Source organism: Felis catus, chromosome B4 (assembly GCF_018350175.1).
Source record: "Felis catus isolate Fca126 chromosome B4, F.catus_Fca126_mat1.0, whole genome shotgun sequence".
Lineage (NCBI taxonomy): Eukaryota > Metazoa > Chordata > Mammalia > Carnivora > Felidae > Felis > Felis catus.
The window spans coordinates 49,407,698-49,434,400 of NC_058374.1; the positions used below are offsets into that span (position 1 = coordinate 49,407,698).

Genomic DNA, 26,703 nt, shown 5'->3' on the forward strand with positions numbered 1-26,703 from the left:
GGTTAGCCACAAAAAAACAAAAAACAGGGGCTCCTGGATGGCTCAGTCGAGCTGGACTTCAGCTCGGGTCATGTCTCTCGGTCTGTGAGTTCGAGCCCCGCATTGGGCTCTGTGCGGAAAGCCCAGAGTCTGGAGCCTGCTTCGGATTCTGTGTCTCCCTCTCTCTCTGCCCCTCCCCAGCCTCTGCTCTCAAAAATAAACATTTTTTCTCTCAAAAACCAACAAAAACAAAGCATACGTAATCTCCCCTCTCTCCACACATAAAGGGAAAAGGAACATGCTTATGCCAGATTGTAATGCCAACAAAATGAAGATTGAATTTTGCTTCACGATCTGTTTTTTTACATTGCCTCCATTCTCCATTCATTCATCTTTGTAACATGGATATAGGTTTTGAAAAACTGGAAAGGGAGTGTGAGGCTAGAAGTGCTGAAAGTATTTAGAACATGAACTTCTCTTGCATCTAAAGTAGTTTCAGATTCTCATCTTTCCCTTCCCTTCCCTCTCATCATCATAAACAACCCTCCTGGTGTCAGACATATCTTTCTAAAAAGAAATAACAGAGAATGTTCTGAATGTTTATGCTTTGTAAAGGAATAAGTCCTCTAAATGAAACATTACCAATTTTATAAATTAAATTTATCAGCTAGTCTTTAATCAGTGAAATCAAGTTAGGACTAATCTGGAACCGTAATCATTACCCATTCATTATTTAATGACTCTGAGTGAGACTTATTTCTACGAGCTCCTAATCACTCATGAACCACAAAAACACCTGGGACAGAAATTATACGTTCATTTCTGCTCCACTGTGTTGTTTTATCTCTCACAAGTGAAAGATTAATTCTTCAGGTTATATTTCTACTATGATAAAATGAGCCATTTTATTCAGATTATTAAGTACCTTCATAATTTTTGTTATCTTTATGAGTTTTTAATCAGTATATTCTTTTCCTAATACTCTTAACAATTAGGATTTGAAATGACCGTTTCTCATGTCAAGAGCTAACAGTGTATTTTCTTTTGATGTAGTTTTTCCAATGGTCATTCATTTTCTCATTGTGAGGTAGGACCCAAAACCAAGAAATTTAAAAATATAGGTTATTTTTGTACTATGAGATCTGATTAATTTAGTAAGTTTTATGTGGAAATATGAAAAGATCCCACCTAGACTTATCAAAAGATCATAACCTACAAATATCTAATGGATTTAAGAAATATGTTTAACCAAGTTTTTACATAGTATGATATACAAATAGCATGATATATTAATATACAAATAATAAAAATAAATTCAAATAATGCTTTCAATATAAAAGTAACAACTACAGTGCTTTTAAAGAATTTTTTGCTGGGTAAACCATTCAATATGTAAGCCATATTCCAACACAAGCTGTTGCCAAAGTGTAAAATACAAGTGAGAACAGTTTATATGTGTTTCCACAAAAGAAACAGAAGAAAGAAAGTATGAATTGATCCATTACTTTTAGGCTAGTCCATCCAAAAGCATTAGGAAGAAAAGCTTCTAAATGACCACCTGAATGGCTTATTCTAAGTAGTGAGAGCAATAAAATGATTTGGATAAGAAAGGCAAAAATTATTTATTCAATGTCATAAAATGAGAAAGTTTTATACCTTGCTTTGCTCAGAAAAACTTTAATACTGCAATGATAAATGATGCAATGTTAATGATCTGTCTTCCACAATCACTTTATTGACAAGATACAATTTTTAAAATGATCCCCTCCTTCTTTCCACCCAGAGAAGGATCTTGTCTTTCCTGAGCTCAACTACCAGACTGATCTTTCTAAAACACAGATGTGATTATGTCACACTCCTATTCACAAAGCTAGTGGTTCTCTGCAGCCTATACAATCTTCTCCAACTCCGTAGCATGGCAGGGGGAGCCCTCATAGCCCACCTGTTCATTTCCATGTGCCTCATTTAACACCATTTTCTCCTCTCCCCCTTTTCCACAAGCACCTGCTACCCAAAGCTTATATGTCAGCTAAACCCATACTCATTCTCCATTCTCTTGACTTCCTGCTTTATGCCCTCATTTGTGTTTCTCTATTAGAAAAACCCCTTCCCAATTATGTATTCGTGGAAATCCTACTCATCCTACTGAGAGGCAGCATAGCAAAATAATTATGGACATCAACTCCAAAGCCAGACTGCCTGAAAACAAATGGCAGATCTGCCACGTAAGAGTTATATGGCTTTGAGCAAATTACTTAACCACTCTATGCCTCAGTTTCCTTATCTGTAAAATAGTGACAACAATAGTACTTACGTAAAGTTCATGGAAGACTGCTTAACAAACCCTATATGTATGGTGTGTACATATATATTACACAATATGTGACTATTATTATCTATTGATTTAAATGCCAGCCCTTCTCTGAAAGCTAACTACCCTCCTCTTTAAATCCTCCTCCTGATGGTTCCACCTTGCCAAACAACAGCAGTTTATGTGTCACTCCTGGTACTTAACATGCCTTATATTGCGCATACTTTGTATCTTTTCCACTAGACTAGCTTTTGAAGGGTTTAGGCTTTTCTCTGTAATGCCTGGTCCTTCATAAGTAGAAGGCTAAAAGTATGTCTCATTAGATTCATGTAATAACAAAGAACAATACTTAAAGTATTATAGGTATTAAACTCATACACTTACCTGGCTTTCATCCAAGTTTCTCCCAGTGACACCCAAAGCTGCCTTTCATCAGTGTTGACAGTATAATTTAAGAAATCAATTGTGTCCTTAGTCAACAGGGGGCTGAGTACTGAACTGGCTAGTTCAGGACCTCCTGTTGCCTGCACCACCTAAAATGACAATAAATCATTTTTTAGCAAGAAGATGATGATCACTTGTATATTTTCAAAATATGTAAAATCTATGCCCAAAACAAGCACTGTTTTCATATACTCAAATTTTGACGTTGTGCAGTGTACTGTTGAATGAAAAACAGTTTGTTAAGTCAACTTGCCCAGGCTAATAGTGCCTAATAATCTAGAATGAAAAGTTAATAGTTTAACGACTTTCACAGGATCTGTCTATTGGCTGCACAGGACTGTATTTTCCCTGGAAAATACTAATGGCTATCCAGAGAATTCTAAGGTTTAACTATCTGCTTTTTGCTTTAAAAAAAAAAAAGTACATGTATCTTTCCTGGCAAATCTATTATGCCCAACTTGAAAAATACGGTTCTATAAAGGAATACTCTAGAGAGAAATAAGTCTCAAGTTAACAGCCTATGGCTGTGCCTATAAAGACATACAAAAATAAAAGGATCCGGAGAGAAAAGTGAGAGAAGAATGAGAACTGGTACTCTGAATCTATGACAGCTTTCCCCAGAATCTAATTCTAGGAAACTGTCCTGATTTAAAATGGATAATTTAATGACTAGCAGAAACAAATAAACAGGTGCAACTCTCTGATAAACAAAATGATGATAAGTGTATGTCTGGAAACTGCTCCAAATTGACTTCTCAGAGGCTATTTCCTGGCTAAAGAATGGTAGTTATCTCCTAGAGCAGAAACCAGAGCCCTTTTATAAAAATTTCACTTTCCCAGAGATATGGCACAAGTAAAAAGGGATTTTTTTTGAATGGCTTCAGACCAAGAGTCAGTTTCTCCCCAGTCATCCAAGCGCCCTGAGCATGCCATGCTATCGTATGCCTCTGTGTATCTGCACATGTTTCTTCCCAGTTCCCCATGAGGCCCTTCGTTCATCACTCAGAACTCTACTCCAGTACCACCTCTTCCAGGAAGCCCTTCTTAACCCACAGCATAGCTCTGAGGCACCTCACTGTCCCCAAAACAATTTATATGTATTAGCAACATATTACATTTTAACTTATGGCTTATTCTTCAGTTTTCCCTCCCGTGAGGACTGGGACCAAGTGAACTGCAGAAAACACAGTGTTGGAGGGATGAATGAGAATCAGTGAAAGACCAAAGATAAGGAGGGACATTGGCTCTTACTTGAGAACAAAACCCACCCTGACTGTTTGGCATGTAATTTTCTTACTTCCAAGCCCTATAAGCACTTCTAGTAAATGTGTAGGGATGATTAAGAAGGAAAAGTTAAGGAGTAAAATCTAAGAGTAAAGGAATTTTTAAATCTTTGGTTTCACAGAGGGGGAGGGAATGAAACAAAAGAAATGTAAATAAAAAGCTGCAAGACATAGTTCCCTCTGGAGAACGGATGTCAGGCAGGTTTGCATGTATGTGTGCTGTAGGTAAGCCTGTGTGCAGATGCTGGGGGCAGGCAGCAGGTTTTTCAAGGTTTAAAGCCATTCAATTTTGTGTGGCTGGAAGTAGGCTCTTTATGAACGTTCCTTCCCAAGTTAATACATCTGGATCTCTGTAGGCAGAACATTAAAAGAGCAACAGGCATATTTTGATCAGAGACACTATTAATAAGGAGCCATTTTTGATGAAAAACAAAGATAAAATACATCATATTTTCAGATACATAGCCTGATCGCAAAGGCTAATTTCTACATGTTAGGGAAACCAGTCCTATTATCTTATAGTTCTCCTCTATGTAATGACTACGCAGTTACTTACAATGTGTGAAAGAGTTTGAAAGAATGAGAAGGTGGCAAAAAACTGCTCTATAACCAACACTTCCTAATATGCAAACTAAGACAGTATCAAATGTGTTAAAGAATAAGGAATATAGGGGCACCTGGGTGGCTCAGTAGGTTAAGCGTTCGATTCTTGATTTTGGCTCAGATCATGACCTTGCAGTTTGTGAGTTTGAGCCTGGTGTCAGGATCTGCACTAATAGTGCCTGGGATTCTCTGTGTCCCTCTCTCTCTTCCCCTCCCCAACTCATACACGTGTGCACGCCCCCCCCCCCCACACACACTCTCTGTCTCTCAAAAATAAATAAATATTTTTAAAAAGGAGTGAGGAATATAAATTTTGTTAATGAGCTAGTCTGGGCTTCTTTGCATGTGAATGGCCTTGATCTAATTTTTAAAAGAGCTTATATAGCAAGAATTATTCAATAATAACTAGACAAGTAGAAATTTGATGTTATATATATAGCAACAACATATGGGAGCATTCATAAATTATTAATGTAGCCTTGGACTCTCATCTTCTAATCTTTTATTGCCCAGTTCTGACATTTATGCTGATAATGTTACTTTCCTATGTTTGTAAAGCAATATTCATTTCATATTCTACTTCAGGTCTTGTCTAGTTGCCCTTGAGGAAAGGAGAAGATTTATTATTCCTTTTTGTAACTTGGATTTTGTTTTTCTCATTTTTTTTCTGATAATCAAGTAAAAGCTATGAAAAATGCATTTGAATTTGCTCCATTTTTGATAAATATTAAGGAACTCAAACCATAATGTCCATATGCCCTAAACCAAAATTAAGCTTATTGGCTTCATATAGTTCTTACTCTTTAAAAAACAGCCATAGAAATAATAACACCAAATAATCACACACTACTAACAATTATCATTACTGCTATTGTCATTCTGTTCTCTATTGTCTGCCCTTCTGACAGGGAAAGCCATTCACAACCACTCCACCTGTGCCTGCCTTAGCCCAGAAAACAGGAAACTTTGTCCTCCTGGAAGTATTTAAAACAGATTCTGCCTTCTTCTTACTCCTTGCTCACTTGTCCTCCCACAAAACGGGAATGACCTAGCAAAGAGTGATTTGTAGCCCAGTCTCTTTTCATATCTGTCTGTATGTGGGGCCAACAATTGTTCTGCCTGCTTTCTGTCGCCATGCTTTTCCTAAGCCCCAGCACTTTTTTTGTGTACTCTTAAATATTCCAGTGAATTCTCCTAGCTGTCCTGTAGGACAAGACGGTTCTACATAAAGTCAGCTTGGAACAATTGCTATTACAATATTTGCAAGTATAAGAAATATAAAATAGGAAGGGAAGTATACTATCATACCATATAAGGAAAGAACATACCTGGATACTGAAAATTCAGAAAATGAAGATGTGTATCTTGGATCCTGGCCTATGACCCAAGGGTATATAACCTTTTGCTGGATAAGCTCATAGGAAAGTCCAACTCCTCTACAAAGGGAATTGTTTCCAACACACCCTTCTTTTTAGCTTCAAAAATTATACCTTATGTGAGGGGGGTGGCCTGGGTGACTCAGTCAGTTAAGCTTCTGACTTCAGCTCAGGTCATGATCTCATGGTCTGTGAGTTCAGGCCCCGTGTCAGGCTCTGTGCTAACAGCTCAGAGCCTGGAGCCTGCTTCGGATTCTGTGTCTCCCTCTTTCTCTACCCCTCCTCCACTCTCACTCTGTCTCTCTCTCTCTCAAAAATAAATAAACATTAACAAAAAAATTTTTTAATTATGTCTTATATAAAAATATACCTGTATGAGAAGGGAGTTTTCTGGGGAGAAAAAAATTGTACTACCTGCCTGTCACTCTACCTGACATATAGTGGGCAATGCAAGGACTACTAATTGTTCCCTAGTGTCCACTCTCTTCTCCCATCTAGAAAGAGAAGCCCCTACATTTTAGATGAACCAACACAGATGGAGACTATATTACTCTGGTGTTCGGTGTGGCTATATGAGAACATTCAGGCCAACTGGACAAAGACAGAAATTATCTGTTTAATTTCAGAGTCACTTCCTTAAAGACAAATCATCTTTCTTTGCCTTTGTACAGCTGTAACAAGAACGTGGAGGTAAAATCAGCTTCCACCACACAGATATCTGACATGGTTGTTCAATTCTTCCTCTTGGAAACATTTTCTTCATTTGGCTTCCAGAACACCATCATATTCTTATTTTTCTTTTCCTGACTTAACTGCTTTTTCTCAAATCTTTGTTGGCTCTTTCCATTCTCCTCACACTGAAACTGCACAGGGATCCACCAGTCCTTACTCCTCTTCTTTATTTGTAACTACTACCTTGGTAGTAGTCTCTGTCTTACCTATTGTTTTCTATACCTTGGTTAATAATTAGGCCATCTCTTCACTCATAGGCCAAACTTTGGAGATACGCTTGGCTGTTGCACAGCATGTCCTATCTACCAGAAAGTGTTGCTTCTATGGTTTACACCCAGAATCGGGCTTCTTACGATCTCTAATGCTACTTGATCCAAACACCGTCATCTCCAATCTGGATTATTCTAATAACCATTCCAGTCTCTTCTTCCGCCAGATCTCCAAGTATTACAGCCAGAAGAATCCTTTTGGCGAAAACCTTCCAAAGTGTACAAGATTTCACAATCACCTACAAGGACCACCAAAATATGACCTTCCGTTTCTTTGCTAACCTCATTTCCAATTAAGATCTCCCTCATTCTATGTCAGTCACAATACTTATTTATTCCAAGAGCATAATTTGCAATTACCACCCCAGAGCATTTACAATAGCTGCTCTCTACCTGGAATTCTCTTCTTTCAGAAATCCACATGACTCATTCCTCACTTCATTTGCTCAAATGACACCTTCTCACCTTAACCAACCCTATTCAGAAAGGGTACTACTCCAGCTCACACACTCACGTGCGCACTTGCATGAGCACGCACCTGAAATGCTCCCTGTTCTCTGTCCCTACTGCATTTTTTCAAGTAACACTTATTTTTAGCAAAATGCATTATTTATGCATGTATTTAGATTAACAATTGCCCCTCCATACTACAATATACGTTCCAAGAGGGTAAAAATTTATGTCTGTTTTGTTCCTGATAAGCTACGAATAATACGAAGCACACAGCAGGCTCTCAATATTTGTGAATACATAAATACATGAGCAAAACCTTCCATCCAGTACCAGCGCCTCCTCATGTCTAGCCTATTTTGGGAGAAAGAGAAAAGCTTTTATATTATTATAGCCATTTCTATTTCTATTATATACTAGTATACATTGCAACACCAGCATCCGATAAATCTTTCTTTTCATTTCCCTAGCGCTGTCACAGACATCAGTTTCCTCAACTGTAAAATAAGGTGTTTGAACTAGATGATTTCTAAGGTTCTTTCAAACTCTCAAATTGCACATTCTTGATATGTGCATAGATGCCAAGGGAAATAGTATCCATGCAAGATGATGAAGAAAAACTGTCTAGGTAACTCCAGCCAGGCACATGGGGCTGAAAAACGTACTAAGAGTAATTCCTTTCTTATATTAACAAAGCCTTACCGGGGCGCCTGGGTGGCGCAGTCGGTTAAGCGTCCGACTTCAGCCAGGTCACGATCTCGCGGTCCGTGGGTTCGAGCCCCGCGTCGGGCTCTGGGCTGATGGCTCAGAGCCTGGAGCCTGTTTCCGATTCTGTGTCTCCCTCTCTCTCTGCCCCTCCCCCATTCATGCTCTGTCTCTCTCTGTCCCAAAAATAAATAAATGTTGAAAAAAAAATTAAAAAAAAAAACAAAGCCTTACCATATTTAATGGAGTAAATAAAAAATGAACCAAATCTGCAGCACTCGGATTCTGGATATGAGACTTCAGTTTGGCCTGTAGCATTAAGAAACCAGACAAACAGATTACTATGATGTAATCAAGCAAAAAACCAGACACTCATGAAGGTCCAACACAGACTCAGAGGAAGAGTTCTTTACTACTACTTTCACTTTTAGTGTATTAATCAGCCTAGGTAAGTCAGATTAGGGGAATTTAGTTTTTAAAAAGTTAGGAATCATTCCTTTTTGATAATTTGCTTAGATACATAGGTTTTACTAGCTATTGTCCTAATTAAAGAAAAATCAAGACACACATACCAAAAAACCCACAGGAAAAAAGCTTATCTCTTAATTTAACCAATAACATCCTGGCTAGGCTTTGATTTCTTTCATTTGTTTCTTTTAGTTATATATAAATAAATTTCACCTACCAGAAGGTTAAATCCATGTTTAAACTTTTGTAAACAGTCAATAAATTCATCAGGAGGAGGAGGTTTTGCCCGCAGAGTTAAAACACCCTCTAAAAGAAATAAATGGGAAGAGGGACAGATGAAAGCAAAGTTCTAAGAAAATACGTTAAATGAAAAAGTAGAAGAACACATTTGCGTGTATAAAATTTGATGATCATACCAGATACCACGCTGTGTAGCTACTCTACCACATGTCATAGACTAACTGCAACAAACTAAGATGATCCGACATTTGAAACGGATTCTTCTATCCTTAGGCACTACCAATTACTCATCAATTCCATAAACGTATACTGTAGCCTTTTTATGTCCCAGTTACTGTGCTTATCATTGCAAAGGCTATAAAAATGTATAAGTTATGGGGCCTCCGGGGGGCTCAGTGGTTAAGCATCTGACTCTTGATTTTGGTTCCGGTCGATTTCACGGTCATGAGACTGAGCCCCTCCCTCATCAGGCTCTGTACTGAGCATGGAGCCTGGTTAGGATTCTCTCTCTCCCTCAGCCCCTCTCCACACTGCTCTCTCTCAACATAAATAAATAAACTTTTTTTTTTTAATGTGTAAGTTATAGGCCCCACTCTGTAGGGCCTTAAAATCTAATGAAAGACATGAATCAGATAAGTAACAAAGATACACCAATGAAGTACTATAGAAAGAGACTACACCTGGTTGGGAGTTGGGAGGATGTACACCTAAAAGATGTTTCACAGGGAAAGTAGGCTTTAAGATGAGATTTGGAAAGTCTGTTACATGGCAATTTGGTAAGAAAATGTCATGGTTGGATAAAAACAGCATAAGTAAAAAACATGAAAAAAGGAAATTGTATGTACATGAAACAACAAACTAAAACAAAGAAACACGAGGATGGAAAAGTAGATCAAGGTTAGATTGTGGGTGACCTTGACTGTCAAGGGGAGGAGTAGACTTAACTCAACAGAACATGGAATTAACATGCTTTTCAGAAGAACAAAGTGACCGCCTTAGAGCTTTAAGACAACTGTCCTCCCAGAATAAAAAACTGGAGGCTTGAAGACTACTTAGAGACCTGGGTAAAAATGATCACAGTTTGAAGCAGACACTAGTTATGCAAATGAAAATGAAAACAACTGGATATAAAACACAGTGAAGGAGCATGTGGGTTGCTCAACTGGTTAAGCATTGACTCTTCATTTTGGCTCAGGTCATGATCTCATGGTTTGTGAGATCGAGACGCATGTCAGGCTCGATGTTGAGCATGGAGCCTGCTTAGGATTCTCTCTCTGTCCCTCTGCCCCTCTCCCCTGTTCACACACTCTCTCTCCCAAAAAGAAAAAAAAAACAAAAACAAAGGAACAAAAAAAAAAAACCAACACATTGAAAAAATAATATTGATGTTGGCTGTAAGCTAGAGAATGAAATCATACAAGAATCTGTGGTCTAGAATCTGGGTGACCAAAAGGATAGAACACCCTTCATAAAGAATACAGCAGGAATAAGAGGTGTGAGACATAGGGAAGCAATAATACTTAATCTCAGAATATAAGGAAGTGACGTATATATCCAGATATACACATCTGGAAGACAAGTCTACAGGTCACATGCTTATGATATAGACATGAGCTAGAGAAAGACTGGAAAGTCATGTGTCATGAAAGGGATATTTATTTACTATTCTTTTATGTGTTTCATTATGTTCTACAATTGCAAGCTTATATATTTTGAAGCCATTTTAAATAGCTAACTACAGCATACTCAAAAACTGCTTGTATGTGACCTGAACATATTGTTTGGGAGTTCTGTGATTAAAAAAAAAAAAATCAAATCCACTGACATTTGCAACTATATTAATGAGAAAAATCAATCCTTCTAACAAAATAATGAGGTTCTATATTTACAATAAAATACATTCAATTATGGAAAGAACAGAGCTATGACTTTAGCAGACATTAATTTTGCAGTCACTAGTTAAAACTATAAACAGATGGTCACCAGCTGCATCTCAGAGTCTCTATGATTTAGGTGAAGTATCCTAGACTCTTTCCTTACCATAGCCAACTTCGAACCAAAATGGACTTTTCCCTGGGCTCATCTTAGTCTCTGCCTAACTTCCAGGTGCTATCCCAAAATAAAAAAAGGGACCTTGGCCCACTGTCAATGGAGTTTTGCTGAGCAGTTCACAAGGGCAGAAGCTCTGCCTAGCACTGGAGTTCTCAAAGGTCTTTAGAAGATTAAGAAAATCCAACTTACCTCCTGGCCCCTTCTTTTTACCTTTCTTAGTCTTCTTCCTTTTAGAAAGCTCAGAAAATGCTTCAGCTGCTTTTTGGAGTTTTGTGATAAAAAATTCAATATCATCCAAAATGTGGTTTAATATTTGCTGGAATTAGAAATTACAGAATGAAATGTAAAACAAAATAAGACAATTTTTTGCCTTGACTTTATACTGTCAGTAAAGGAAAATTAGAAAAAAAAATACCTCCCACGTGCAAATTTTAAGTTTAGCACTAATTCCAAGAAATGAATTAAACTAAATATATCTATACCTGTGGCTGAAGTCTGACATTCACATTTTTCTTTAGTTTAATTTTGTTCTATTTTCAATACCATCAAGAAAGCATTCACAGTATCTATTCAGATTATTAATTATTTTCAACTACTCTAATTTTCTCATAGTGTTTCTTCCACATAAAGTTAGGGTAAAAATTTCTAAGAAATATCTTGTTAGAAGAGCACTAAGCATTTTTGTTTTTTTTAACAAATGTCCCAATAAAGTACCGACAGTATTATTTCATGGAAAAAGGTATACAGAATGTTGTATAACCTAATAAACACATAGATAACCTAGAATAGTTATTAATAAGAGTTTCTACATGGTTAAATAGAATCAATGATGAATTATGCTTTCAGGGATTATTGGATGAATTTTGATTATACTACAGTCTTAGCTGACTTTCTCTACTTTGTGTGAAACCTGACATTCTTCTAATTTAAAAGACTAGAAATCGGGATTAAATAAACTTCTAAGTGTAATAAATAATGGTGTGATATAAAAATGAAGTTCCAAACTTCAAATTCCTCTAAGTATTTGTTTACAAATAAGCTAGGAATGTGTGTATAGTATAAAAATAATTATATTATGATCATATGTTGTTATTACATCACAGGACATTCTCACTGTATAAGTAAATTACTATGGACTAATAAAAATAAATACAGCCCTATCCTTTATAAAGAGTTAAAATTTATATTTTATTTTTTAGGAATTATAAAATTTTTTTAATAAATGTCATGAAGATATATTTAAAAGATATTTCAATTATGAATTACAAACTATGAAAAAGTTAAAATCCCTCAAATCTGATAATTCAGTTTAAATTCCTTTGTAAACTAGTTAATATGCTAGTTCTTCTATCAGAGCCCTATTCTACTAAATATTGGCATAAAGGCAAAAAACAGTTAAGATAAATAATTCAAAGGGCATAACCACCAATGGAAAGAGAAAATATACTTTCCACAGAACACCTTTATTTAAATCAACTTCATTTTCCCTGTTGATATTTTCTCCCCTTTAAAAAACAAAACAAAACAAAACAAAAAGCCAATGATCTAAAGATGAATGGTAGACCTACCACATCTCTGTCAATTCGGGCCGCCATCATCTCAGGCGTTTCTTCCTGCTCATGATACTGCCTTGGCTTCTCAACTAAAGAAAGGAAACCATTAAGTCTTTCCACCTGTTGCCTGAGCAGTATCAATACAGGTAATGGAACATGAAAAGAGTACCATTTACAAAAGAGAACACCTTCTTTAGATACAGAATCAAAATTGCTCGTCATCTATGAATGACATGCACTCTTGCTACCACTAAAAAAGAAGGACTCGGGCAGAGCTTTCAACTTTCACAATGCTGATTCACCCTGTAACTTCCCCGCTATTCTCCCTTCTTCCTGACAGCTGCCTGTGGAACCAATCCTAACTTCTCATCCTATAATTCCTACAGAAGAAAACAAGTACCAACTCACATTTAAGCACCTACCCCTCAAAAACTGGCCAACTATTTCTAACGCAACAAACCTCCCAATTCTTACACATTCCAACACTTTGATTATAATAAAGCTTTGGGGGTTCTGACAGTAAAGTCCTTTTTAAAATTCTGACAGTAGGGGCACCTGGGTGGCTCAGTCAGCCAAGCTTCTGACTGCAGCTCAGGTCATGATCTCACCGTTCCTGAGTTCAAGCCCCACATCAGGATCTGTGCCGACAGCTCAGAGCCTGGAGCCTGTTTCAGATTCTGTGTCTCCCTCTCTGTCTCTACCCCTCCTCCACTTGTGCGCTCTCTCTCTCTCTCTCTCTCTCTCTCTCTCTCTGTCTCTCAAAAATAAACATTTAAAAATTTTTTTTAAATAAAAAAATTCTGACAGTAAAGTGCTTTTTATTTATTTATTTAAAAAAAATTTTTTTAACGTTTATTTATTTTTGAGACAGAGAGAAACAGCATGAACAGGGGAGGGGCAGAGACAGAGGGAGACACAGAATCTTAAACAGGCTCCAGGCTCTGAGCTGTCAGCACAGAGCCCGATGTGGGGCTTGAACTCACGGACCGTGAGATCATGACCTGAGCCGAAGTAGGACGCTTAACCGACCAAGCCACCCAGGCGCCCCAGTAAAGTGCTTTTTAAAATGTCATTAAGCTTAAAACATGCAATGTTGGGCTCACTGACTTACACTTTAAAAGTATAAATGCCCTACAGGATTTGTAAATTAAATAATAGATATCTTAAGAGCATTCAAGATATTAAGTTAGCTCATTGAGCTAAAGCATGATGTTAATTGTAAGGTCATTATCATGATCTCCTTCCTGGTTAACACTACTACTAAACACAGATACTTCTACAAACATTTCACAGTATATGGAATAAAAAACCCCAAAAACTGTACAGATGAAACAGGAAAAATGTACCATCAATAATGGAAATACAACTCATAATACATCATGACTCATGATATTCAATACAGAAAACTATACAAAAATACTCAAAATTCTGTATTGCTATGCCTTTTTATGCCTAACTTTTCCCCAAAAAAGGAATGGGTACCCCCCACACACAAAAGAAGAAATTACAGAGTCTTATGAAACTTAATTAGTGGCTATAAAGTACTTCAAGATAATTAGAATTTACATTCATGAAATCTTGCCAGTTAAATGCTGTTTTGCATGGGTTAGCTACTTCCTTGGGTATTGTATACTACAGAAAGCAGCAAGTTGACCTTGAAATATAGCTAGTAGGAACTCCAGATAGGTCCCAAAATGTCACTTGGCAGGTGAGATAAGGGAGAGGTGCAATATCTTGCAGACTTTTTCATCACCTAGGACCCCTTCTGCCACTATTCTACAGAGACCACTTTTAGAAGTCACGGGTAAGGCTATGTCAAGGATTCAAAGGAGATTTTAGCCTGAGTCAGCCAGAACTTGCAGAGGGACCAAAAGATACTTCTTGCGGGGGGTCACGGAAGCAGGGGGCGTGCAGTCTGGCCTGGATCCAGACAGAACCTCACATGGGTAAGTGTTATGTTCTATTTGGTCTAGTAGAAAATTAGAAGTTCTGAAAACCGTTTCTTACTCTAATTTAAATAGATGAGAATGCACAGCATATTTTAGACAAAACCTAATGAGAGCACACAAACACCCCAGGAACAAATTTTCTCTTTTCTGTAAATTATATTAGTTTTACAGATGTTTTTACAAATTTATTCAGAATATTTGTAAACTTAAGATGTCTTATCCTTCCTCAACTTCAAGGAAGACCATTTTGATCTCTCTCAAAACCCACATTTCTTCCGCCAAACAGCAGCAACAACAAAAGTACCACAAGAATAAAAAGTAAAAAACACTATAAACTCCTACCAGTTTTTTTAAACACAAAATTTTACAAAAAAAAAAAGCATCAACAGAAATTTACCTTATAAATTTCTAAAAACAGAAATTGTTATAAAAGTTAAAGTAAGTAATTCTGTTACTTCACTTTTGATAAATGGATGTTTCAAAGATTTCTTTCTTTCATCTGTTTGGTAGCTGGGCTTATGTGTAAATCTCTAAAAATAGCTTCAAGGATACCAAAAAACAAAACAAAACAAAACAAAACAAAACAAAACAAAACAAAAAACTAAATAAAATGGAAAGCATTTCAGAAATAAAATGAACTCCATTTGGCAAAAGTGAGACCAACCACACATTATGTGTACTACACTGCAAGAGATACTGTTAGAGGCGTTACTTGCTTTCAGATTCACAGCAACCCATGAATTATTATCCCCATTTTACAAGTGAGATTGAAGCACAGAGAGATACTGTCCAAGGTCACACAGTAGATCCTGGTCTTATTCCAGAGTCTAACTTGCAACTCATCAGATTCAAAATAAAGCCCAGTGTCACTCATTTTGGCCACCAAGTTCTATTGTTTACCTACCCTGCTAGATATCCTGTATGAATAATGCTTTATTAGATAAAGGATAAGTGATTTAAGAAGTCTATTGAACTGTGAGGCAAAAGAGTGAAGCTTCATCAAATTCAAACTTGCTGGATCACAATTATTAACCCTTATAATGAAGACACTGGACCTGACAACATATCATAAGGCATTATCAGTCATAACAATTTCATATTTGGCAAGAAACATTCTGACATATAAATGTTACACTATGTTCTATGCTGTGATTTGTCTTTTAAAAAGAATACCAAGGTAAAATGATGGTGCCCACAAGGGCCCCTTTGACAAACTTAGCCAGATGGAGAATGCCTTTTACTCTTGTCCTAATACTACCCTGATATCCTTTTCATGAAAGCACAACACTGCTTCCAAATAGGACAGTGGTAAGATAATAATAATGGAAAGAATTTTGAAGTATAGTCTTTAAAAACAAACTGGTAGACTCTTGTTTGGTATATATCATGTTACCATCTTTTTGTTAGCTGAGTCAAACTTCCCATCTTTGATTGCATTTAAAAAAAAAAAAAAAAGGGACCGTAATCCTAACACCATATTTATTTTAATGACTGGCCTGAACTCTCGTATACAATAGTCTTATAGTGTCCAAGGCTTAAATTTCTTTTCTAAGTTTTGTTTCAATTAAAAAAGCTAGCCTCAGGCTTTAGCTCAGAAATCAGCATCAGAATTTGAAAGCAAGAACTATGTCACAACCCATAATAAATGTTCAAGAAGTAGCAGTCCCTAGAAACACTCACAGTCCCCCTGGTCAGCTGCCCACGCAGACCAGGCTGCCACCCGACTTCTAACATCCACCTGGGTAACAGTCCCAGGGGGCACTGGGGCAGGAGCTCTTGGTGGAGGCGGTATACCAGGGTCTGCTTTTGAAATCATCCTAAAAAAGACAAAAAAAAAAAAAAAAAAAAACAGGATTTTTTACCATCGTACTTTCTATCAATTCTCTCAGTTTATGGTATTAGTTCTTCAACCTTAGGAACTACGTCAAGAGGTAGAACAAAAAGCGTTTCCTAACCATTTCATATTATATATATTTACAAATGTACATCAAATACAAAAACATAGGAACATTTTAATTCAACTGATCACTAGGTTTAATTTTTTTTTCCTGTGTCTCCTGTGATTTGGAAAGGCTGTGAACTAACTATATGCTTCATATCTATTTTGTACTCCCCTAGGCTGACCTTCCCTTAAATTGTCACTCATCAGTACTGACTCTCTTGGACAACACACGTGGGAGAGAAGCCTTCTCAGAGACAGACCAGAAACATGGAGGGAAAATGTGCACACATAAACCCATAAACCGACAAACTCAGAAGAGCAAATGAGTTGAAATCACAGGTTGTAATCTCTAAAATATACCTTCACTGAAGGCAATCTTTCTAAATCTTTAGAGCAAAAAACAAAACAAAAAACCACAAATGAAAAAACTTTTCTAACAAAACAATTCTACCCCTCAATCTCTTTTAATGATTTTACCTCAGGGCTTCGGGCCGCCTCTTCTGTTTCCCTCCTTTACTGTCACTGATTGCACTTTCAATGTCTTCACTAATGAGGTTTGCCTGCAATGAAAGACAGGAGGTCATAGATTTTTCTTGTCTTGATATGTAGGTTCAAACAACAACAAAAAAAGGGATTATGTTTCCTGTCTGAATCAGTAAGTGTCTTGACACAAAAGAAGTGTTTTCTTTTTTTTAAACGTGCTTTCCAAACATGACTCTTGTGGTTTTTTGATGGTGAACTTTATAATGGCCAAATTTATTTATTTATTTTGTTGATTTATTTTGAGAGAGAATGCAAGTGGGGGAGGGGAAGAGAGAAAGGGAGAGAGAGAATCCCAAGTAGGCTCCACTCTGTCAGCGCAGAGCTCGACACAGGGCTCAACCGCACGAACTGTGAGATCATGACCTGAGCCAAAATCAAGGGTCGGACGCTTAACCAACTGAGCCACCCCGGCGCCCCAAAGACAAAATTTAAAACGCGAAGAAATTTTTAAAGATTATCTAGTCCAGATTCCATTAGTTTAGACACAAGTTATCCTCGCATAAAGGCAAAGAGGAGAGGGATTTGCATGTGCTGGAAGTATAGGTATATGCAGAAAGTATAACTGGGGGAAAATCTCTGCCTAAGGAGAAATGAAGGAAATAGAAGTGAACGCATGAGGAACAGAGCTCCTTTCCCATTCTCATCCTCAGGCTCCAGTGGGCGCCTATTAACCTACTGCAACATATCACTCAGACCCAGCAGATACTCTCAGTTTAGAACAAATACACTATAATCATGGAATGAACCCCCAACACTAGGTTGTATCCTTTTGTATCCTATTTTGTCATTTCAGATAAAAGTTAACTTTCTCCAAACAATTAACTTCTCTAATATTCTCCCAACAAGAATATCTGATTGGGTTTTCTTGAGAAACAAGGTAAGATTAGTAGCAAAGAATTTTATTTATGGCCAGTGATTATTACTGCATATTAGATTCTTGCTAGGATGTACTCATCTTCTATTTTTATTCCTGCTGGTTCTCTGTAACTATGTATGTTTTTCTCAAATATGTATGTTGTATATTCTTTTACCATAAGCACAGATAATCATAAATTTTAGAGCTGAAAGGAAACTTGAAGATTATCTAATATGTTCTCCTTGTTTTATAATTAATGAAACTGAAGAATACTCATGATAGCTTGGCCAAGGTCACATTCCTAAATAATTGTGAGGGCTAATGCACCCTAGTTCAGTGTTACTGCCATAAGAATATCTTACTTTCAGGAAGATATAATAAACATCCTGTCAAAGGCTCTCTATTACGCAGGATGTTAAATAAAACTGAAGATGCCTTACGAGCAATTAAACACCAACAAAATGGGCAATCTGGAAGAAATGGACAAATTCCTAGAAACATATACACTACAAAAATTGAAACATGAAGAAATAGAAAATTTGAACAGACCCATAACCAGTAAAGAAATCAAAATAGTAATCAAAAATCTCCCCCCAAAACAAGAGTCCAGGGCCAGATGGCCTTCCAGGGGAATTCTACCAAACATTTAAAGAAGAGTTAACACCTGTTTTCTTGAAGCTGTTCCAAAAAATAGAAATGGAAGGAAAACTTCCAAACACTTTCTATAAAGCCAGCATTACCCTGATTCCAAAACCAGACAAAGAGCCCACTAAAAAGGAAAACTATAGACCAATTTCCCTGATGAACATGGATGCAAAAATCCTCAACAAGATACCACCAACTGGATCCAGCAATACATTAAAAAAAATTATTCACCACAACCAAGTAAGATTTATACCTGGAATGCAGAGCTGGTTTAATATCTGCAAAACAACCAATGTGATACATCACATCAATAAAAGAAAGGACACGAACCACATGATCCTGTCAATAGATGCAGAGAAATCATTTGACAAAGTACAGCATCCTTTCTTGATAAAAACCCTCAAGAAAGTAGGAACAGAAGGATCATACCTCAAGACCATAAAAGCCATATATGAAAGACCCACCACTAGTATCATCCTCAATGGAAAAAAACTGAGAGCTTTCCCCCTAAAGTCAGGAACAAGACAGGGATGTCCACTCTTGCCACTGTTATTCAACATACTATTGGAAGCCTTAGCCTCAGCAATCAGACAACACAAAGAAATAAAAGGCATCAAAATCGGCCAGGAGGAGGTCAAACTTTCACTCTTCACAGATGACATGATACTCTATATGGAAAACTCAAAAGATTCCACCAAAAAACTGCTAGAACTGACCTATGAATTCAGCAAAGTTGCAGGATATAAAAATCAATGCACAGAAACCGGTTGCATTCCTACACACCAATAGTGAAGCAACAGAAAGAGAAATCAAGGAATTGATCCCATTTACAATTGCAGCAAAAACCATAAAATACCTAGGAATAAATCTAACCAAAGAGATGAAAAATTTAAACACTGAAAACTACAGAAAGCTTATGAAAGAAAGTGAACAAGACACCAAAAAATGGAAAAATATTCTATGCTCCTGGACAGTTAGAACAAATATTGTTAAAATGTCAATACTACCCAAAGCAATCTACATATTCAATGCAATACCCATCAAAATAACACAAGCATTCTTCACAGAGCTAGAACAAACAATCCTAAAATGTGTATGGAACTAGAAAAGACCCAGAATAGCACCAAAGCATGAAGCATCACAATCCTGGACTTCAAGCTGTATTACAAAGCTGTAATCATCAAGACAGTATGGTACTGGCACAAAAGCAGACACTCAGATCAATGGAACAGAATACAGACCCCAGAAATAGACCCACAAACGTATGGCCAACTAATCTTTGACAAAGCAGGAAAGAATATCCAATGGAATAAAGATGGTCTCTTCAGAAAATGGTGCTGGGAAAACTGAACAACGACATGCAGAAAAATGAACCTGGACCACTGTCTTACACCATACACAAAAATAAACTCAAAATGGATGAAAGACCTCAACATAAGACAGGAAGCCATCAAAATCCTCAAAAAGAAAGCAGGCAAAAACCTCTTTGACCTCGGCTGCAACAACTTCTTACTCAACACGTCTCTGGAGGCAAGGGAAACAAAAGCAAAAATGAACTATTGGGACATCATCAAAATAAAAGGCTTCTGCACAGCGAAGGAAACAATCAGCAAAACTAAAAGGCAACTGACAGAATGGGAGATGTTTGCAAACAACATATCAGAAAAAGGGTTAGTATCCAAAATCTATAAAGAACTTATCAAACTCACCCCAAAAAACAAAGAATTCAGTGAAGAAATGAACAAAAGACATGAATAGACCCTTCTCCAAAGAAGACATCCAGATGGCCAACTGATACATGAAAAAATGCTCAACATCACTCATCATCAGGGAAATACAAATCAAAACTACAATGAGATACCACCTCACACCCGTCAGAATGGCCAACATTAACAACTCAGGCAACAACAGATGTTGGCGAGGATGTGGAGAAAGAGGATCTCTTTTGCACTGCTGGTGGGAATGCAAACAGGTGCAGCCACTCCGGAAAACAGTATGGAGGTTCCTCAAAAAATTAAAAATAGAACTATCCTATGACTCAGCATTGGCACTACTAGGTATTTATCGAAGGGACACAGGTATGCTGTTTTGAAAGGGCACAGGCACCCCAATATTTAAAGCAGCACTATTGACAATAGCCAAAATATGGGAAGAGACCAAATGTCCATCGATAGATGAATGGATACAGAAGATGTGGTATATATATACAATGGAGTTATTACTCAGCCATCAAAAAGAATGAAATCTTGCCATTTGCAACTACATGGATGGAACTAGAGGGTATTATGCTAAGCGAAATTTGTCAGAGAAAGACATATCATATGACTTCACTCATATGAGGATTTTAAGATACAAAACAGATTAACATAAGGGAAGGGAAGCAAAAATAATATAAAAACAGGGAGGAGGGCAAAATATAAGAGACTCTTAAATACAGAGAATAAACAGAGGGTTGCTGGAGGGGTTGTGGGAGGGGGAATGGGCTAAATGCGTAAGGGGCATTAAGGAATCTACTCCTGATATCATTGTTGCACTATATGCTAACTAACTTGGATGTAAATTTAAAAAATTAATAAATTATTGGAGCGCCCAGGTGGTTTAGTTGGTTAAGCGTCTGACTTCAGCTCAGGTCATGATCTCACAGTCAGTGAGTTCAAGTCCCGCATCGGGCTCTGTGCTGACAGCTCAGAGCCTGGAGCTTGCTTCAGATTCTGTGTCTCCCTCTCTCTCTGCTCCTCCCCCACTCGTGCTCTGTCTCTCTCTGTCTCAAAAAGGTGAATAATTGTTAATTAATTAATAATTAATTAATTAATTTAAAAAACTGAAGATGCCCAGGAACCCTGAATTTCCTACGAGGGGGACTATCATATTTCTTTTTGGGGAGGGGATATCATATTTCTAAGAAAAATTTTACTACAGAAGTGGGCAGAAGCATTGTTTAAAATCCTCTAATAAAGAAACTTGAAAAAAATAAAAAGAAACTTTATAACTCAAAAGTGATGTTGCAACATGACCCATATAAAAGAAACCACATCATACTTCATTGTGTTTATATTTTCAATGTCTCAAGGAAAAAATGGCCTCATGGAGAATATGGCACTAATGAGTAAAAACATATAGCTGCATATATGGTACTTGAGCTTTTAGTTACATAAAACAATAATTCAGTAAATGTTTCAGACTCCTCAATACCACCATCCCCTATCAGATAAAATAAGTCCTTTATCCTCAGAATTGAAATTCAGAAACTCTACTCAGCACAGTAACTATTAGTTTCAGGGTAAGTTTTAAAACACTGAGGCAAAAAAATAAAAAATAAAAAAATAAAAAATAAAAAATAAAACACTGAGGCAAACACCAGATTTAACATGTCTTTTAGCTTAGTCCTCTGTTTTCAAAATATTTTAATTTTATTTCATTATAATTTCATTTTTCCAGAGAAAATATACACTTTCATACTAATTTCATACTTAACAAATCTAACCTTGCACATTTTTTTTGTTTATTTATTTTGAGAGAGAGGAAGAGAGGGAAGGGCAGAGACAGGGAGAGAGAATCCCAAGCAGGCTCTGTGCTGTCAGTGCAGAGCCTGATGCAGGGCTTGAACTCACAAACAGTGAAATCGTGACCTGAGCTGAAATGAAGAATAGGAAACTTAACCAACGGAACCACTGAGGTGCCCCTAACCTTGCAAAATTCTTAATGCCCTTTATGACTTTCAAAAGGTACTGTATAAAATTTTGATGAGCATCACATATGTAATCTACCTAATGCCACAGTTCAAGTAAGGTTTTTAGAAAGTCATCTAAACATAAATTTAAGAAAAAGAAAATTATAAAATATCCTGATGACAGTCTAATTTATCTATCATGTCAAAAAATACAGAAAAGATCAAGTGACACTTTATGCTAATCTCCCAGCACTTCTTTATAAGATAAAAATTACCTGTATGTTTTATAATATAAAATCAAAGTGATAAATCACTGCCTTGACAAAGCACCAATCAACTCAACCCAAAATGATTTCCCTTTTGGAGAAATAAACTCATGAAATAAAGATATCAAGGTTGATGATAATTTCTAATGTCCAACAAAGCACTGCAAGTTATAATCATTTGAAAATTACAGTGTACTTTGAAATACAAATCTTAAGGATATAGCATGTTTTTACAGGTAACTGTGCTTAACCACTTTCACATTACCACTTGGGGATTACATATCTTGAGCAATGATTCAAGACACATAATTAAAATTAACTTTATATCATGGGAAGTGTCTAAGTGTTTCATCGCAATAATCCATGTTTAGTGCAGAATAAAATAAGATGATATGATTACTTACTGTCCATGAAGTATGATTCTTGAAGAATCAATTTTTAATTATAAGTCCAAGTAACTCAATGAAGAATTTAATATATTATATATGCCTGCTTTTTTTTAATAAGTAGAATGCATCTCCTTCCTTCCTTCCTTCCTTCCTTCCTTCCTTCCTTCCTTCCTTCCTTCCTTCCTTCCTTCCTTCCTTTCTTTCTTTCTCTCTCTCTCTCTCTCTCTCTCTCTCTCTCTCTCTCTCTCTCTCTCTCTCTGTGTCTTTCTTTCTTTCACCACTCTATCTCCTCTTTATTTCCTGGAAACCCTCAGGAACATACTAAGGTATTTGTTTTCCTTACAAAATCCTAAGAAACTAAAAATCCACCAGTCATATGACTGCAGTAGATAATCCAAAAGCTGTCAGAACATCTACTCAGAGGGGAAAAAAAAATACACCATTCATTTACCTTAATCTCATCACATTGGAAAAGATGAAGATCTGGCTTGTTCTGAGTTGGCTCTTTGCACACCAGGGCAAGAACTGAATCATAGTTACAGGAATGCATCACAGCTTGGCAGTGCTGGATTGTGTTTAAAGGAAAATTCTCTAGTTCATTCTATAAACAAAGTAAAAACTTGTCTTAATTTTTATCGTATAAATATAATTGATTCCACAAAGACCTCTTGGCACTGTACACATCAGTTTTAAAGTGTGTAAATCATACTGACAGTGAATACAAGTAAACACCTAGGATGGAGAGGATGAGTAGATACAAGGTGACAGCAGAAAACAAGGTGGGGCCAGGTGAGTGGGAGAAAAAACAAGAAAAAGGAAATATTTAGCAGAGGAATGCAGTTATCTTCTTAATAAACAGAAGAAATACTGAACTTAGTAATATTGACTTCCTTAGGTTATGGAGTGGAGATGATCCTTTAAGAGAAAAAGAAGTAAACTGAGGCCTCTTTCCAAGATTATTCCCCATCTTACATGGTATTTTTCCCCCTCTGGCTATCTAGTGTCAGAATTTTTTTTTACTTGAACATTGAACAGTAATACTCAGTCATACACAGAAGTCTCTATCTTCTGTGATCATAAATGTGGGGCTACAAATAATACATCATTTGTAAATTTTTTTATTTCAATGAATCTCTCAGATGAAAAGATTAAAAATATCTATATTTATTTATTCCAGCCCAAAATATCAAACAGCTGGGCCAAAAGGATCTCACTAAAAACATATATTCTTCAAAGTGATTAAGATGTTCGGTAGTATAAAAGTGAATACTCTTTAACCTATAAATAGCCCACTAAATAAAATACTGATAGATTAAATAATTATTTCTTAAACAAATGAACTTTCTGTTCACAATCAGAATTCTGAATTTCATGAGATAAATTTAAAGTGTCTATTGTTAGACTAATGCCTTTATACAAATACTAAGTGGGTAATGATGGGAAAACAGTGATTTTTTTAAGTAAAGAAAATACAATATCTCCGATAAATAAAAATAAATTAATAAAAATAAAAATAAAAAGCATCAACTTTTATTACAGGTGGCACATATACACATATATCACACCATAGATTCATTCTAAATTCTGATTCCCTGACATCCAGCGAAGGCAAAACAAGAAATACTGGCTCCATCAGAATAAAATGCAATTTCTCAGAGTACCAGGGAAATAACAAATTTTCTTTCTTTGCAAAGGTTAATTAAATAATATCCCTTCCCTAGAATTACTTGAAACCATGAGGATCGGAGAGGCACTCAGTTGCTATTTTCTCACAGGGTACGATGGATGTGACTGGTGAAAGAAAGGGCAAATTGTACTCCAAGTCCCATCAGACAGAATACGCTAAAATGATTACAACAGTTGTATTCCTTACCTTCTCAACTCAAGTGCTTCTTAAATGATGGGGCTCAGAAAAGTGCTGTTTCAGGAGCTCCAGCATCTTACCCGCCAGCCTAGTGTGAAATAAAGGTGCCTGCTACATGGCTGGGGAGAAGTGAATACGTACACACAGACACACCTCGTCATCCCAGGTCACTCATTTCCTGGCATATGGTTTGGCCTAGCAAGTCATTGATAGATGTCATAAAGGCCCAGTGGGGGCCTTGCTTCAGTGCTCTGAATTGTTTTTGTCACTTCCTTCATCTCATCGTTTGTGGTTTAAATAAAACAACAGAACAGGGATCCCTGATCTTTAGTTTCAGGAACTGATTTTGTGCATGATGTGTATGCAGTATTATACTTCTTCTTTCAAATCACTGACAAAATATTTTATTTTATCCAACTTTCATCCACTTTTATACAGTATGACCTGCTTGTAAATGTAAATACCTGTGGAACTTTCTTACAAGTAAAATAGTCCAAATTTTACAAACTTACCTTTGATTCTAAGTCAATCAGGCTCACAGCTCTGTCATCCACTTGAAGAATCATATCTTGAGTCCACACTTTGCCCTTGGCATCAAGCAATTTCAGCTTCCTTATTCCATCATCCACAGTTATCATTGCATCTTTCCGATCCAGAACAAAGGTAGTCAAGTGCTTATGATTGACAAAAAGGAAAAATATATATAATGCTCACAGTCTCTTAGTACACGTTTTCCAAAAGAAAACAATGGTAACCTCATTGAAGTCGGTGAGTAGAGTGGTGAGGAACCAACACAAGCACCTACAACTTCATGGCTATCTTACTGAGATAATAAAGTCAAGCCAGGTTTTGTTGAATAGAGGCAACAGTGCCTTGAGTCATAAAATACCCAAATCTGCTTAATACTGAGCCATGTCAAGCTACATAAACATAACATAAATTCCAAACAGCTTAAATAACATTCTCTTAAAACCAATCCCTCCCATTTTATTTCATTTTGGTTACTTAAGTGCTGAATACCAGCAGGGAAGCTACACTGCAGGTGGAAAACTACAGACGTTGATAAATGAGAGAAGTAGTTGACTACTACTATAACAACTGTCAAAGTCTTCATTGAACTGAAACAAAATTTTAAAGTTTACTTATTTTTGAGAGAGAGAGAGAGAGAGAGAAGAAGAAGAAGGAAGTGGAGGCAGAGGTGGAGGCGGAGGAGGAGGAGAAAGGAAGGGAGGGAGGGAGGGAGGGAGGGAGGGAGGGAGGGAGGGAGGGAGAGAGAGAGAGGGAGGGAGGGAGGGAGGGAGGGAGGGAGGGGCAGAGACAGAGGGAGAGAGAATCCCAAGCAGGCTCCAGGCTGTCAGCACAGAGCCTGATGCAGGGCTAGATCCCACGAACTGTGAAATCATGACCTGAGCCGAGATTGAGAGTAGAAGACTTAACCAACTGAGCCACTCACACATGCCCTTAAATAAAACTTTAAATCTAATTAAGCATGCTTGCTATGGGTAGAAAACTGAAAATAAGAGCAATTTAAAATTTACTCCCTACTTAAATATTTTCTATTACAAACAAAAGTCACTAAATAGATTCCACTCAAGAGCAAATATAGCTTAACAGATAACAACACAGGAAACTAATAAGAAAACACTGTTTAAATAGGACTACTAATGACTTTAGGTAAAATTAAAAATAAAACCAAACCACTCTGTGAAACCACCAAAGGCATAAGTTCAAGATTCTATAATATAAAATAGAAGCCTTTGTCCTGTTTTTAACCAAAACAAGGCTGGCAATAATAAATGAGTAGTTATTTTAATTTACTCTCTATGAAAATAGACCCCAGACTAACAAGATACTTTGATATTTTACATCTAAATTTTGCAAAACTCTAAAAGAAAAAAGATGAACACAATTCATAGTACATCATAGGAATACAATAAAACATAATTCTGATTTTACTACCAAATTTGTATGTCCCTCAAGGTTCATTCTACATTTTAGCAAACATCAAAACATCTTACCTCAACACGGTATTGGGATGTGTCGGACACGCTGCTGACACTGTCCCGGGCATAACTCTTCCTTTGTTCTGAAAGAGAAGTTGAAAAAGCCATTAT

At 36.7% G+C, this 26,703-nt stretch overlaps 1 protein-coding gene across 5 annotated transcripts in view; it reads right to left on the reverse strand.

The window, feature by feature from the left end:
• The window catches only part of EPS8 (epidermal growth factor receptor pathway substrate 8), a 193,485-nt gene that overhangs the window by 33,368 nt on the left and 133,414 nt on the right, over positions 1 to 26,703 (reverse strand). For 4 of the 5 annotated variants that reach the window (XM_023256800.2, XM_023256799.2, XM_045061439.1 and 1 more), the window contains 10 exons: positions 26,608 to 26,675; positions 25,102 to 25,263; positions 23,177 to 23,326; positions 16,834 to 16,916; positions 16,095 to 16,231; positions 12,481 to 12,554; positions 11,102 to 11,228; positions 8,838 to 8,926; positions 8,387 to 8,461; positions 2,675 to 2,823 (listed from right to left, as the gene is read on the reverse strand). In XM_023256800.2, the coding sequence (XP_023112568.2) occupies positions 2,675 to 2,823; positions 8,387 to 8,461; positions 8,838 to 8,926; positions 11,102 to 11,228; positions 12,481 to 12,554; positions 16,095 to 16,231; positions 16,834 to 16,916; positions 23,177 to 23,326; positions 25,102 to 25,263; positions 26,608 to 26,675 (1,114 nt within the window). Of the gene's footprint in view, positions 1 to 2,674; positions 2,824 to 8,386; positions 8,462 to 8,837; positions 8,927 to 11,101; positions 11,229 to 12,480; positions 12,555 to 16,094; positions 16,232 to 16,833; positions 16,917 to 23,176; positions 23,327 to 24,598; positions 24,977 to 25,101; positions 25,264 to 26,607; positions 26,676 to 26,703 lie in introns of those variants that run through there. The other variant, XM_023256801.2, reaches the window with a different exon arrangement.